The 11,962-nt window shown below is 46.4% G+C and overlaps 2 protein-coding genes across 2 annotated transcripts; one reads left to right on the forward strand and one right to left on the reverse strand.

Annotated features, from left to right (window-relative positions):
• Window positions 1-1,382: 1,382 nt before the first annotated feature.
• Window positions 1,383-5,627, forward strand: LOC119273073 (ubiquitin carboxyl-terminal hydrolase 18-like). Its single transcript, XM_037554374.1, has 11 exons — window positions 1,383-1,685; window positions 1,895-2,164; window positions 2,347-2,427; window positions 2,523-2,646; window positions 2,758-2,848; window positions 3,177-3,337; window positions 3,433-3,753; window positions 3,832-3,951; window positions 4,026-4,668; window positions 4,860-4,951; window positions 5,377-5,627. The coding sequence occupies exons 5-11, from the start codon at window positions 2,800-2,802 to the stop codon at window positions 5,410-5,412; spliced, it is 1,422 nt and encodes a 473-aa protein (XP_037410271.1). The 5' UTR covers window positions 1,383-1,685; window positions 1,895-2,164; window positions 2,347-2,427; window positions 2,523-2,646; window positions 2,758-2,799; the 3' UTR covers window positions 5,413-5,627.
• A 133-nt stretch (window positions 5,628-5,760) lies between these two features.
• On the reverse strand, window positions 5,761-10,032 carry LOC119273084 (probable ADP-ribosylation factor GTPase-activating protein AGD8). The gene is made up of 7 exons (XM_037554380.1): window positions 9,797-10,032; window positions 9,514-9,632; window positions 8,381-8,816; window positions 7,874-8,134; window positions 7,047-7,169; window positions 6,246-6,347; window positions 5,761-6,163 (listed from the first exon to the last, which is right to left on the reverse strand). Exons 1-7 carry the CDS (start codon window positions 9,866-9,868, stop codon window positions 6,059-6,061), a joined length of 1,218 nt encoding a protein of 405 aa, XP_037410277.1. The 5' UTR covers window positions 9,869-10,032; the 3' UTR covers window positions 5,761-6,058.
• Between the last annotated feature and the right edge of the window lie 1,930 nt (window positions 10,033-11,962).

The following is an 11,962-nucleotide window of genomic DNA, read 5'->3' on the forward strand; positions in this document are numbered from 1 at the left end:
TGCTAGCCTCTACAGAAATTGTCAAAGTTAAGTTTTGATATTGTCATATTGGCAAAATATCATGTTCGATACAGCAATTTTTCCGTGGCTCTTCTGTTAGACAACCGTGGCTTGGCACGTTACTAAAAGCTCTTGCATCTCCGGGTCAAAAAAAAAAAGCTCTTGCATCTCGCAACAAAAGAGGAACCTGTAGCATTCCCTGGAAAAAAAAGATGGAGGAAGCTGTAGCTGTAGCGACCCAAAGGCAAACGCAAGAGATAAGGACGAAGAGGACGCGCGAGAACGAGACCCGAATGACCCGGCCAGGTCACGGGAGGGGAGGACTCCGACCGCGGCATATAAAGTCTCTCGCCGCCTCCACCCACGCAGCGTCGCGCCCGTTCCGATTTCCTCCGCGACGACGCGCCACCCCGCCCACCCCCCACCCACCGCGCGCACCACCCCCCAAACCCCCACAAAACCCTAGCCAGCTCCCATGGCTGCGGACGACGGCCACGCCACCACCGCCGTCGCGCCAATGCCGCGCCCGGAGGAGGAGCGCGAGCAGCCTCCCCATGCCGCGGACGCCCCCGTCGACCCAATGACGGCGCCGCCGCCGCCGCCGCTGGAGGAGGAGGAGGAGCAGCAGCAGCAGCCGGGGGAGCGGCCAACCACCGCCGCGGACGCGGTCGTCGCTCCAATGCCGCCGCCCCCGCCGCTGCCTTCGCAGCCGGAGGAGAAGCAGGAGGAGCAGCCGGTGCCCGCCGCGGCGCTGCCCCAGCCGCTCGAATCGGTAGCCGCCTTGCTGTGTGTTTAGTCTAGTCCATGCCTGTCTCGCTCCCGATCTTCTTAGTCCTGTTTAGTCCTGTTCTATCCGTCGATCATCGGGCAGTTCCGATCGTGTTTAATTACCTGCGGCGTGCTTAATCGAGCGCTAATTAATCCGCTGGAATATCTTGTATTTTGCTTCCCCGCGCTTGCCGCTTTAGTTCCACCCTAGATATTTTACCCGTGGCCTCCGCGCGCTTGATCGGGATGGCGTCGAGGCAATCTACATAGATTTCGAGTTCCTCACGCGTGTTTGCTTCGTTAGCTGTGCTTGTGCGCCCCTTTGATTACCCCTAGATAGGTAGCTACCTTCGCGATTCCAACGTTTTAATTTCCCCAAATTAATTTCGACGGCTACCCCCTTGATTTGGCACTAGATTATATGGTAGCTTGATTTCAAGTGTCCATCTTCGTTGTGGTTTGGTGCGTAGTTGATTGGTCCAGATTTGAATTTGGTGGTTAGTTTGGTTTGCTGCTAGCTCCGCACCTCAAATTGCAATGCTGCGTATTTCCGACATTAACATCACTAATCTGGTGCCTGGGTTCTGGATGATCGGTTATTGCAGGGTCCGGCTTCAGCCGAGGAGGGACACGAGGATACATTGAAAGATAAAAATCCCTTCAAGGTTCCAGATCCAGCCGATGAGGGACACGAGGAGACATTATCAAAGGACAAAAATCCCTTCAAGGTTCCAGATCCAGCTGATGAGGGACACGAGGAGACATTATCAAAGGACAAGAATCCCTTCAAGGTTCCAGTTTCAGCCGACGAGGCAGACAAGGAGACCTGTCGAGACCGGAAGCTCTTGCGGATTATGGGTCGAGCAGATGAGAGATACCACAAGGGGATCGGGCAAGGCCGACGTCCTGAGGATGATGTATGCATTTGCTAATTTCTGTCAATTCTTGTTTGAAGCTGTCATTTTGTTTGCTACTGGCACCGTGGAGTTATCACTAAATGCCACTTTGGTGTACCAATTTTATCTAGTGTGTTACATGCACTCTCCCTCTATCTCACACAAACTGGAAGCTCATGCACTCCAATATTTACATAGTAGCTAACATTTCAGTTCTGTTTGTTCTCCAGGATTCGGAGGATTCTTGTGGTTGTTCCCACTATAGGAGGTCGCACTTTTTGTACCGTCATGAACAAAGAGATCCTAGATATTATGATCATGAATTTCATTGTGTCAGATTTCGTCAGAACTGTTGTCCGAATTGGAATCATAGTGCACTACATCTTGGAAATGGTTATCCCGATAGGTATGGTTACCCAGGTCATCCACATCGTGGCTATGGCTACCCAATTGGACGATTTGATCAAGATTGTATGGATCTGTACAATCCGAGTCTGATGGTAGGCACAACCTATTGCTTCTTTTGTATATATTATTGACTGTGTACTAATATTCCTGATAATGACAAGATATTGAAGTAATTCATTTTACGCTATCATGCAAACATTCATGACATTTTGTGATATTTTGTTATCTTAGTCTGTTTGACTTGGACATCTTCCACTTTTGTTTTCTGCCCTAGGATTCTTGGGATGACAAGCTTGTAGATACTCAATGCTGTTCTCGGTACAAACTGACTCGTGGAAAGAACGATTTCCCTGTGGTAAGCTAGACACGTGCAACATCATGCTTGCGATGCTTCGTTTCCTCTCAGATCAAGTAAATGTGTTTGTTATACTGTTTGCGCTGCTTTCATAGGCTGCATCGCTAAGTAATCCTGAGAAGTGGATATGCTTCCTTAATTGTATTCTCCAGTGTGTTGTTCACACAGTTCCTTTAGTGTCGAAGCTTCTGAAAGATCGCCACCTAGGTCCATGTCCTAGTAAGTCATCTAGTTCAATCTACTGTCATTCTTCTAGTTTAGCTACTGTCGAGCATCTCTTCATATCAACCGTTGTGTTTTCAATTGGGTTTTTTGATGATTTTTCTGTAGGTGGTTCTGACGAATTCTGCTGTTACTGCTCCCTACGACACCATGCTTCTGAAGTTATCAGGCTCTCAGGAGATGTTCTCTACCCCAGAAAGTTTGTCAAACGCCTCAAGTCTATGTTTGTTCAACCGAGCTTTTAAAATTCCTTCCCGTATACTCATAAACTGTTTAAATCAGTGGTTGGTTCCTTTGCCTGTGGTGTTGGTCGTGTGTAGCGGAGTTTTAGTCTATTTAACTGAACTTTCAGTTTTCTTCTGTGTATACTTCATTGGCCGCTTATATTATCAGAGAGATTCAAGTCTTGTTTAGCTATATTGTGTCCGTTTAACCCATTTCAGTTATTATATTCATATTATTATTACATACTTGAGTCATCCCTGTGATTATGTACTGAACTTCGTTTTCCATAAAATGGTTTGCAGCGATATTTCGAGATTTCGAGCAGGGACAACACCAAGATGCACATGAATTCCTCCGCTGCTTGCTTGATAAATTAGATGAGGTAACTGTCGCTCCCAGGTCTGAATCCGAGGAGCCCTCTTCTATTGTCAAAGAACTTTTTGGGGGCCAACTGAAAAGCCAGGTGTGTGTCTGTTGATCCTCACTACCAGTTACATCAGTATTGTTCTGACTTGGTCTATGATTGATAATTCACTCAAATGTTTTTGATTTGCTCAGTTGAATTGTCCAAAGTGCAATCATTGCTCGGACAGATTGGAGTCTTTCCTTGACCTTAACCTGGAGGTTAACCAAATGGACACTATCATGGATTCACTATCATCTTATACCAAAATTGAGGTTGTGGAAGATTTCATTTGTGATGGATGCAAATCTCGTGTGAACATGGAAAAGCACCTCAAGGTGGAGCAGGCTCCAGAAGTTCTTGTAATCCAGCTCAAACGGTTTCAAAATTTGGGGAGTGATATATCTAAGATTCATGACATGGTGAAGTATCAGTTAGAGCTGGATTTAAACCCCTTCATGAGCTCCCCTGTTGACGTGAGTCCACTTTCTTCTAATTTGATCATATTTCCCAACCACCCAAGTATATATGGCTGATGCACATTGTTGTTGCAGAAACCTCAATGCTATGATTTGTATGGAGTTGTAGAACACTGGGGTAACACAGCCAAGGGTCACTATGTTTGTTATATCCGTTCATCAGAAACTGATTGGTTTCTCTTTGACGATGATAAGGTAATCTATCTACTGCTTGTATATTTTTTTTGACCTTTTGTCAAGTTACCTGGCTCTAACATTCCATGGTGCAGATTGTGAAAATGACTGAGGACAGAGTTTTGGAGAAAAAAGCATATGTTCTGTTCTATGTCAAGAAAGGTTCATCCCCATGGTTCTCTACATTACTTGAGAAGGAGATGTTGCTGTCGGATTATTTTGAAGAATTGGCGGGCAAAGGATTAGATGAGGATGGTGCTTCCAAAGCGGGCAGCTACAGTAGCAGTGGTAGTGACAGTGACAATGGCAGTGTTGAACAAGATGTCACGGAGCATTTTTCTGGACCAGCAGAGAAAAATGAAGCTGGCCCCAGTTCGGCCGGCTTGTCACAAGGAGTCCAAGGAATTGAAAACGGCAGTACCCTTTGCAGTGTACCTGACAAAAACGAAGTGGGTTGCAGCCTAGGTGGAGTACCATCTGGAGGAACACAGAAACCCACCTCCCTTATCCTATCAAGTGTGGAAAATGGAGATGCTAGTGGGTTGCCGTTGCTATTGGAGAACAAAGAGAAGTCCAGCCATGGCACCAGGGAAGCGAACCATAATGGGCCATCATCAGAGGTGCTTGATGCAGGCTCCCATGGAGGGTCATCACAAGAGAATGGGAGAAGCTGCAACCTACCCCAGTCATCATCACATAAACATGAAGACTGCTGTCCTGAAAACTTGACACTGCACAGTAAGTGTGTTCTTTCTCTGTTAAAAGAAAACAACCTGAAATTTACTCACATAAGTTTCCCACAATGGTGTCTCTGAGCCTGCTCCTTCTATATCAATGAAATGCGAAAAAGCAACAGCACAGTATAGTCTCTATGTGTTTGTACGTTGTGCTGGTGGCTGGTGTTTTATGAGGCTTATCTCTTTCTGTAGAAGAAGAAGAAGATGGGATGGTAGGCTCTTGTGATTCTCCTGCTGGATCGCTGCACGCACGTGGGAGTGCTGGCACTTCAAGGCTCAGAACAGTAGGCTCCAACTCCGACCACACTACTAATGGCGAGTGCAATACTAAGTTCATTTAGATTCAGATACAAAATTGGAATGGTTTCATGCCAGCCCTTTTTGATTTTCTCTCAGACACCTTTTAGGGATGGGCGGCTGTTTAATTGGCTTCTGTTTTTGTCACGCACTTGTGAGCTCATGTGAGCAAAGCAAACATCAGATATAAACCAGTCATTCAGTCCCCTTTTATATATATTAACTAGAAATCCACTCTTGTTTTAAGCTTTTTAGCGTTTTGAAAGGAAAAGACTGATGAAACGTGTAATGTTCCTTAAAGCTTTGAGCGCAAAAAATAGGGGTAACACTGCAATTTTGTGTGCGTCTTTATTTTGTTATACAGTTGTAATCTATGTTAGTTTACTCTCAATCAGCTGTGTCCCGCGTGCAGATGTCGGAGTCAAGACCAGAGCAGGGAAGCGGATGAGAACCCAGGCTACAGCAGCTGCAGTGACGGCGAAGAAGCAGAAGACGAATGGCGGTGTAAAGAACTATCTACAGAAGACGAGGGTAACAAGAGGGAGGGGCAGGAGAAAGCGGAGGTAGAAGGGGACATCGCCTCATCATATATATAAACTTCATAAGTGCGCGTAGCTAATTACCGTTAGCACAAGGGTTTCGCAGTGAGAAAGCAGAACAGTGACACGGCAATTTTTGGACACTTGTAACAGATGGCCACCTGAGCTTTGCTGAACTATACTCTAGTAGTTATCATCCCTGTTGCATGGTTTTGTTTGATGTATGCATCAACTGGCTGGTGACTACCAGCTTTCCATAGGGCAAGGACACGCCTGTACTGATAACCATATATGGTATGAAATGGTCATTACAAAGCAAAAGCATTTTCTTTGGTAGCACAACACCCATCTGGTTCCCACGAAACTCCAAATGCTATTACGACTTTAGCCAGAAAGCATTTGCGAGAAAATCCTCATTCTTTCTCTACCGACTTTAAGTTTTAAGATTCCTATGGACTCTTATACAGAGCCACCACCAATCTGTTGTCATGCTCTAACAATCAGGAGAGGCGGACCGCCGAAGGCCTGTGATAGAGTCTTGACTGTAAATTCAGCTCAGAGGATCCGGTCAAGATCAGATATGATGTTGGACGCCATAGATGTCAGCTTCTTCCCAGTCTGCCCAGCCATGCTCTTGAGAGAGGTCAAGTCCTGAGTGGCCTGCACCAGTCAACAGAGCATTAACACAAGTCCATCAAGGAAACCAGCCATGCTAAGTATGCTGATGCCTCGCCAGTGTTACCTGGAAGGAGATTCTGTTGATCAAATCCGAAGCACTCAGATCGGCATTAGAATTGTTCGCTTGTTGGCCAAACAGATCAGCACTTGAAATGGCAGAGGATCCCTACAGCAACGTATTACACATAGTACCAATCAATCCGGAGCTATCAAACAAGGTAAACTAGCAAAGCCGTGCAGTACTGAAAACAGATTATTCACTTGGGGAGTTAGGGTCAAGCTGATCAACTGTGATGGAGAGTTGGAAATCAACGTAAGAAAAAAACTGTGATGATTCCCTCCGTCCCAAAATAAGTGTCTCAAGCTTAGTACAACTTTGTACTAAAGTTAGTACTCCCTCCGTTTTTATTTAGTCCGCATATTAGTTTTGGTCAAAGTCAAGCTTTGTAAACTTTGACTAAGTTTATAAACAAAAATATTAATATATACAATAACAAATCAATACTATTAGATTCATTATTGAATGTACTAACACACCATATAGATTTGTTATGGTAAATGCTTATAATTTTTTCTATAAAGTTGGTCAAATTTTGTTTGACTTCGGTCAAACCTAATATGCAGACTAAATAAAAACGGAGGGAGTACAAAATTGAGGCACTTATTTTGGGACGGAGGGAGTACTATACTTGTAAAAATCAAAATGATAAGTAGGAGTATAAAAAGGCGAAAAGAACGTCCCGGGATTAAAAAAAACAAGGGCGTATAGGCCAGATCCATGGCATTGGGGTTTGTTCTAAACAAAGATCAGGAATAAGTTTATTATCATCCCAGATTGTCAGCAAAGACGCAGTGATATACTTACAGAGAATTTTTGGAGGGAGATTTGGCCCTCTTTTTCTAAATTGGCTTGATCACCGAAAAACTGAGAAGATGAAATAGACTTTGCATTTGAGAACTTCTGTCTTGCTTCGCTACTTTCCTCGACCTGGAGATCATTATTACAATCGATTATTCACAGGCCACTTGAAAGTTGGACCCCAAGACAAGAATATGTAAAACAAGTCTACATTTCACTATATGTAAACAATTTTCTCATTTCCAGAGGGAACACACTCAAATGCTTCATTATGCACAGATGGAATAAAGAAACCATCACGATCAGTGGGAATTTATAGACAAGCCACTCAGAACTAAAGCACAATTACAGCAGAACTAAAATTGTAGCCAGGGATAAGTTAGACAAGTCATTCAGCTTCAAAACTGCAATTTTTCTCAAAATGATGAAACACAGTGAATATTCTACCACCTCAACATGCATTTTTAGACAATTGTGCTTCTGGAAATGCCTTGTAATGCTGTTAACCATTATCACACATCAAGATGAACCAAGTCAATTGTGCTTCTGGAAAGCATGCTAGCCAATTCAAAGCATACCGCCACATAGAACTTGGTTACCTAAGACTAGAACTGAACTAACATTATGACCAATATTACATAACTGACTTATCATATACTCCCTCCGTCTGGAAATACTTGTCATCAAAATGGATAAAAGGAGATGTATCTAGACGTATTTTAGTTTTAGATACAACCCTTTTTATCCATTTTGATAACAAGTATTTTCGGATGGAGGGAGTACATGATTCATCATCATATAAATGATACAACTACAGGATAATTAAACATTACCTGCATTTTGGATGCACCAGAAGTAGATTTCTTGTGATATCCACTGTCCATCCCGTATTCACCAAAAAAGTTTGAAGACTTTGGGGGCGCAACATGCCCAAACGCCTGGTTTTCCGCAGAGCTGCTCCCAGCAGAAGGTACATTTTCCACATATTCAAATCGGGAAGTATGAGATTTGCTCCTAGCTGTAGTGCTTTCAGCCACTGATGGCAGGGCAGGAGCTGGCTCTTCAGGTTTCTGCTCATAGAGGCTTTCACTTGGCTGAAGCAAATGACAAAAGTTATTAGTACAGAATTTCACAAACCTAAACGAAACCAAATAAATACATTTGGTAACTGGCAAGTTCAGTGGAAATCTACAAAAATGAGTGTCATATCAGCATGGAGCTACTCTTCTATTTCTTATTCCTAACACAAACTGGGCAAATCTACTGGCTCGTCATTGTATGAAAAGTAAAAGGTCTGCTGTCTCCTCAGTTTACTCAAGTGTAAGCTGCAGACTGCGTACCTTTGTCGTAAGCTTGCGCGCACCAAGTCCACCAGTCTTACTTCCAGGCTTCTTTCCACCGATTGGCTTCTTGAATGAATGGGTAGGAGCTTTAGGTGAACGAATAGTTTCAGACTCAGGCTCATTCTTCTCATTTACAACTACTTTCGGCACCTCTGCCAGTTTGAAATCAGGAAATGCAGCTGCTTGGCTTGAAGTCTGAGAAGCTGCGACTGGGGAGGGCGGCCCACTATTATTGCCATCTTCTGTGGAACTTTTAGAAACCTCTTTGAGGAGCAACTGTCTGTATAAGTCAGCAGCTCTTGAAGTGTACTTTGCCTCAATCTTTCCACCATCAGTCCAACCATGCTGCTTAAAGAAAGCTTGTGCACGGTTGTTTCCCCCATAAACCATCATTTTCAACTGTTCTGGGGTCCATGAATCCAAATTTGTTGACCTGCAGATTATTGTCAAAATTTAGTGACAAATTTTATATAATGTCACCACGAATAAATCCAGTCAATGTGCTTTCAGGAAGTACTGAAGTTCAAGAAATGCATAGATTTCCATAGTGACAATATGCTAGGTGTTAGGCGAAGAAGGAAATAACTTGTTTTTTTGTATTAAACATGTAAAGCAAGACCTATCTGATAAACATTCCATTCAGACAGGCTAAGCCAACTTGGACAGAGCATACAACAACTTCGGAAGTGTCATGTTGCATCAAAAGGTGATTTACAAAGTTCAGTATGCAGAAAGAAAAACACGCCACCATGCTTCTTACAGGTTATGCTGAAGCTTTTGAACAATTGGTAATGGCATTCAACATTATGCATCTCCACTCACACAATCTATGCCAGAATAAACTGCAATTCCCCCATGTAAAAAAAGTCCAGCGTCAAAATTACAGCTGGCCTCATCCACATTCATCAGCAAGCCTGCACATTCTCTCACAAAGTTCGGTAGTGCTACTTCACATGGCATGACAGGCACGAAGGAATACACAATGGACGAATTTTGAAACCCTAACCAGGCGGGCCCAAAATCGTATTAAAAAATCCAGAATTTACACGTGCATGGCTGATTGTATATTCTGGAAGCGCAGCGCATCACAAAGGCAAGCGTAGTGAGGAAAGGAGGTCGGGAAATTGGACCTGACGAAGGAGACGTGGACGCCGAGGCTGCGGTGGACGGCGGAGCAGTCGATGCAGAGGAAGACGCCGTAGGTGACGGAGGCCCAGGTGGGGTTCTTGGCGTTGCAGTCGAAGCACATCTGCAGACAGACACACACATAAGGAGGGAGGGGCGCAGGAGAGGGGGATGAAACGAGGCGGAATCGGCGGACGGCGGAGGGAGGGCAACAAAGCCCTTCCTTGGCAATCGCATCGCATCGGAGCAAACGGAGGCGGGAACCGATCACGCGCGCGCGCGCGTTACCTTATTGTCGGATTTGGCGCGGAGCTTGCGGAAGACGGAGCTCCTGTCGGCGGCGCCGGCGTCGGTCGCCATCGCGGCGAGCCACCAAGCCGATCGGGCGCGAGCCCTCGCTTCCTCCGAATTGAGGAGGAGGAGGAGAGATGGGGATGGGAGGAGGAAGTAAGAGAGAGGAGGAGACGCCACGCACACGCACACGCACACGCGCCCCGACCCAGGCGAGGCGAGGAAATGGTGCTGTGCCTTTCTGCTTCGCACTCCACCTCCACCTCCACGTGTGCCGCCTTCAGCACCCGCCCTCTATCTGGGCCGCGTCGCTCTACGGGAACTTGGCCCAGTAAGAAAACTTTGGCCCGCAATGATCAAGTAAGGGATAATAAGAGCCCAGAGTGGCCGCCGCCCGGCCCGTGCTGCTTCCCCGTTGCAGCTTCAGGCCGCACCGACTATTTTTGCCATTAAGCAAGCCGTGCGCGAACCAATGAAGGTCGCTTCCCTCTAGTTAGGGTTTGTCTTCCTCCCGGGGCGACACAGTCGCCGCCGTCGAGATCTGCCTCCCCTACCTCTCCTCTCTTGGTCTGACGCCTGCTCTTGATCTAGGGCGGCCGGCGGGTCGTCCTGAGGTAGGCGGTTGCGGCAGGGCGGAGAGCGATTTAGGGTTTTCTCCAAAAAAAGACCCGATACTCTCCCATCGGGTTAGGGTTTCGCGATGGCTTCAACCTCGACTTCGAACGCTGCTGCACCAGGTTCACAGGAGGTCGATGATGTGGAAACAATGATGAAAGAGCTGGGTCTCCGGGAGGAGGACCTGGACGATGTGGTTTTTGATGAGGAAGCAGCTCCACCGGAGGCGGCCCGCTGGATTGCCCTTGCCAAGGTTCACTGCTCCAAAACTTTCAGTCAATACTGGTTCTTCCGGAATATGAGGGCGGCATGGGATCTAGCCCAAGAGGTGAAGTTCAAGCCGCTGGAAGAAAATCTCTACACCGTCCAATTTTCCTGCTTAGGTGATTGGGAAAGAGTAACCCAGGAGGGGCCATAGCACTTCAGGGGTGACGCGGTCATCCTCAAGCCTTACGATGGACTTGCTAAACCATCAACAGTCCCCCTAGACACCATTGAGATCTGGGCGCAAGTTCATGATGTACCGCCCCTGTATGCCCACCTGGTGCCATCCCTCGCGGCGAAAGTAGGGGAAGTACTTTATGCTGAACCCCAGTCACAAGATTTCACGGGGAATTTTCATCGCGTGTGGGTCAGGATCAACATCACGAACCCTCTGAAGAATGCAGTGTCTATGATCAGAGAGGGGAAGCGCCAGATATACTGGATCAAATATGAAAAGCTACCGGACTAGTGTGCTGTGTGTGGCATGCTTGGGCATCTCTTCGAGGAGCACGGTACCGGAATCCACCCACCAGAAGTGCTGATCTTCAAGAACTTGCGAGCATCGTGGGTTATGCGGACCGGTCAAGGCCCGGGTGGCGGACGGGGCCGGAGAGGAGGACGAAGAGGGGGCCGCAATGGTGGCCGCAGCGGGGATGATCCTTTCGGGTATGACGGAGGAGATGAAGGCAAGAATGATGCGGAAGTTGATGCGGAGATGGATGAGGCTGGTTTAAACAGGAAAAGGGGGCAGCCCAGACCGAGACCCTGGCCGGATCGGGGATGGCAAAAGCTGTGTTAATGCTAGAGGGCGGAACAAACCCACAGAACGCGTCGGTCCCCCTGAGCCCTTCCTCCAAGAAACAGCCGAAGAGGAACCGGCCATCTCCACCATCAGACGACAAGGCTAATGGGAAGAACAGCTCCAATGACAAGCTTTCAAACGCGCTCTTGGCGGGCCCCCACGATGGGTCGCGCCTAGCGCAATGAGTCTTCTATGCTGGAACTGTCGCGGGGCTGGCAAACCCGCGACAGTGAAGGAGCTTCGTGACATGATGAGGCAGTATGCCCCTTCTATTCTTTGTATCCTGGAAATTCAGATAGAAGGCTCACATGTTGAGAATTTATCCAGTAATTTAGGTTTCAATAAGAGTTATGCTGTTAGTAGTAGAGGTAGAAGTGGTGGTTTGGGAATTTTCTGGAATGATTCAATAAAACTTGAAGTTGTTGGTTACTCGGAGTATCACATTGACGTGATTGTTGATGACTTGGTTGGAGTAAAATCTA

This window comes from Triticum dicoccoides, chromosome 1A, assembly GCF_002162155.2.
Source record: "Triticum dicoccoides isolate Atlit2015 ecotype Zavitan chromosome 1A, WEW_v2.0, whole genome shotgun sequence".
NCBI lineage: Eukaryota > Viridiplantae > Streptophyta > Magnoliopsida > Poales > Poaceae > Triticum > Triticum dicoccoides.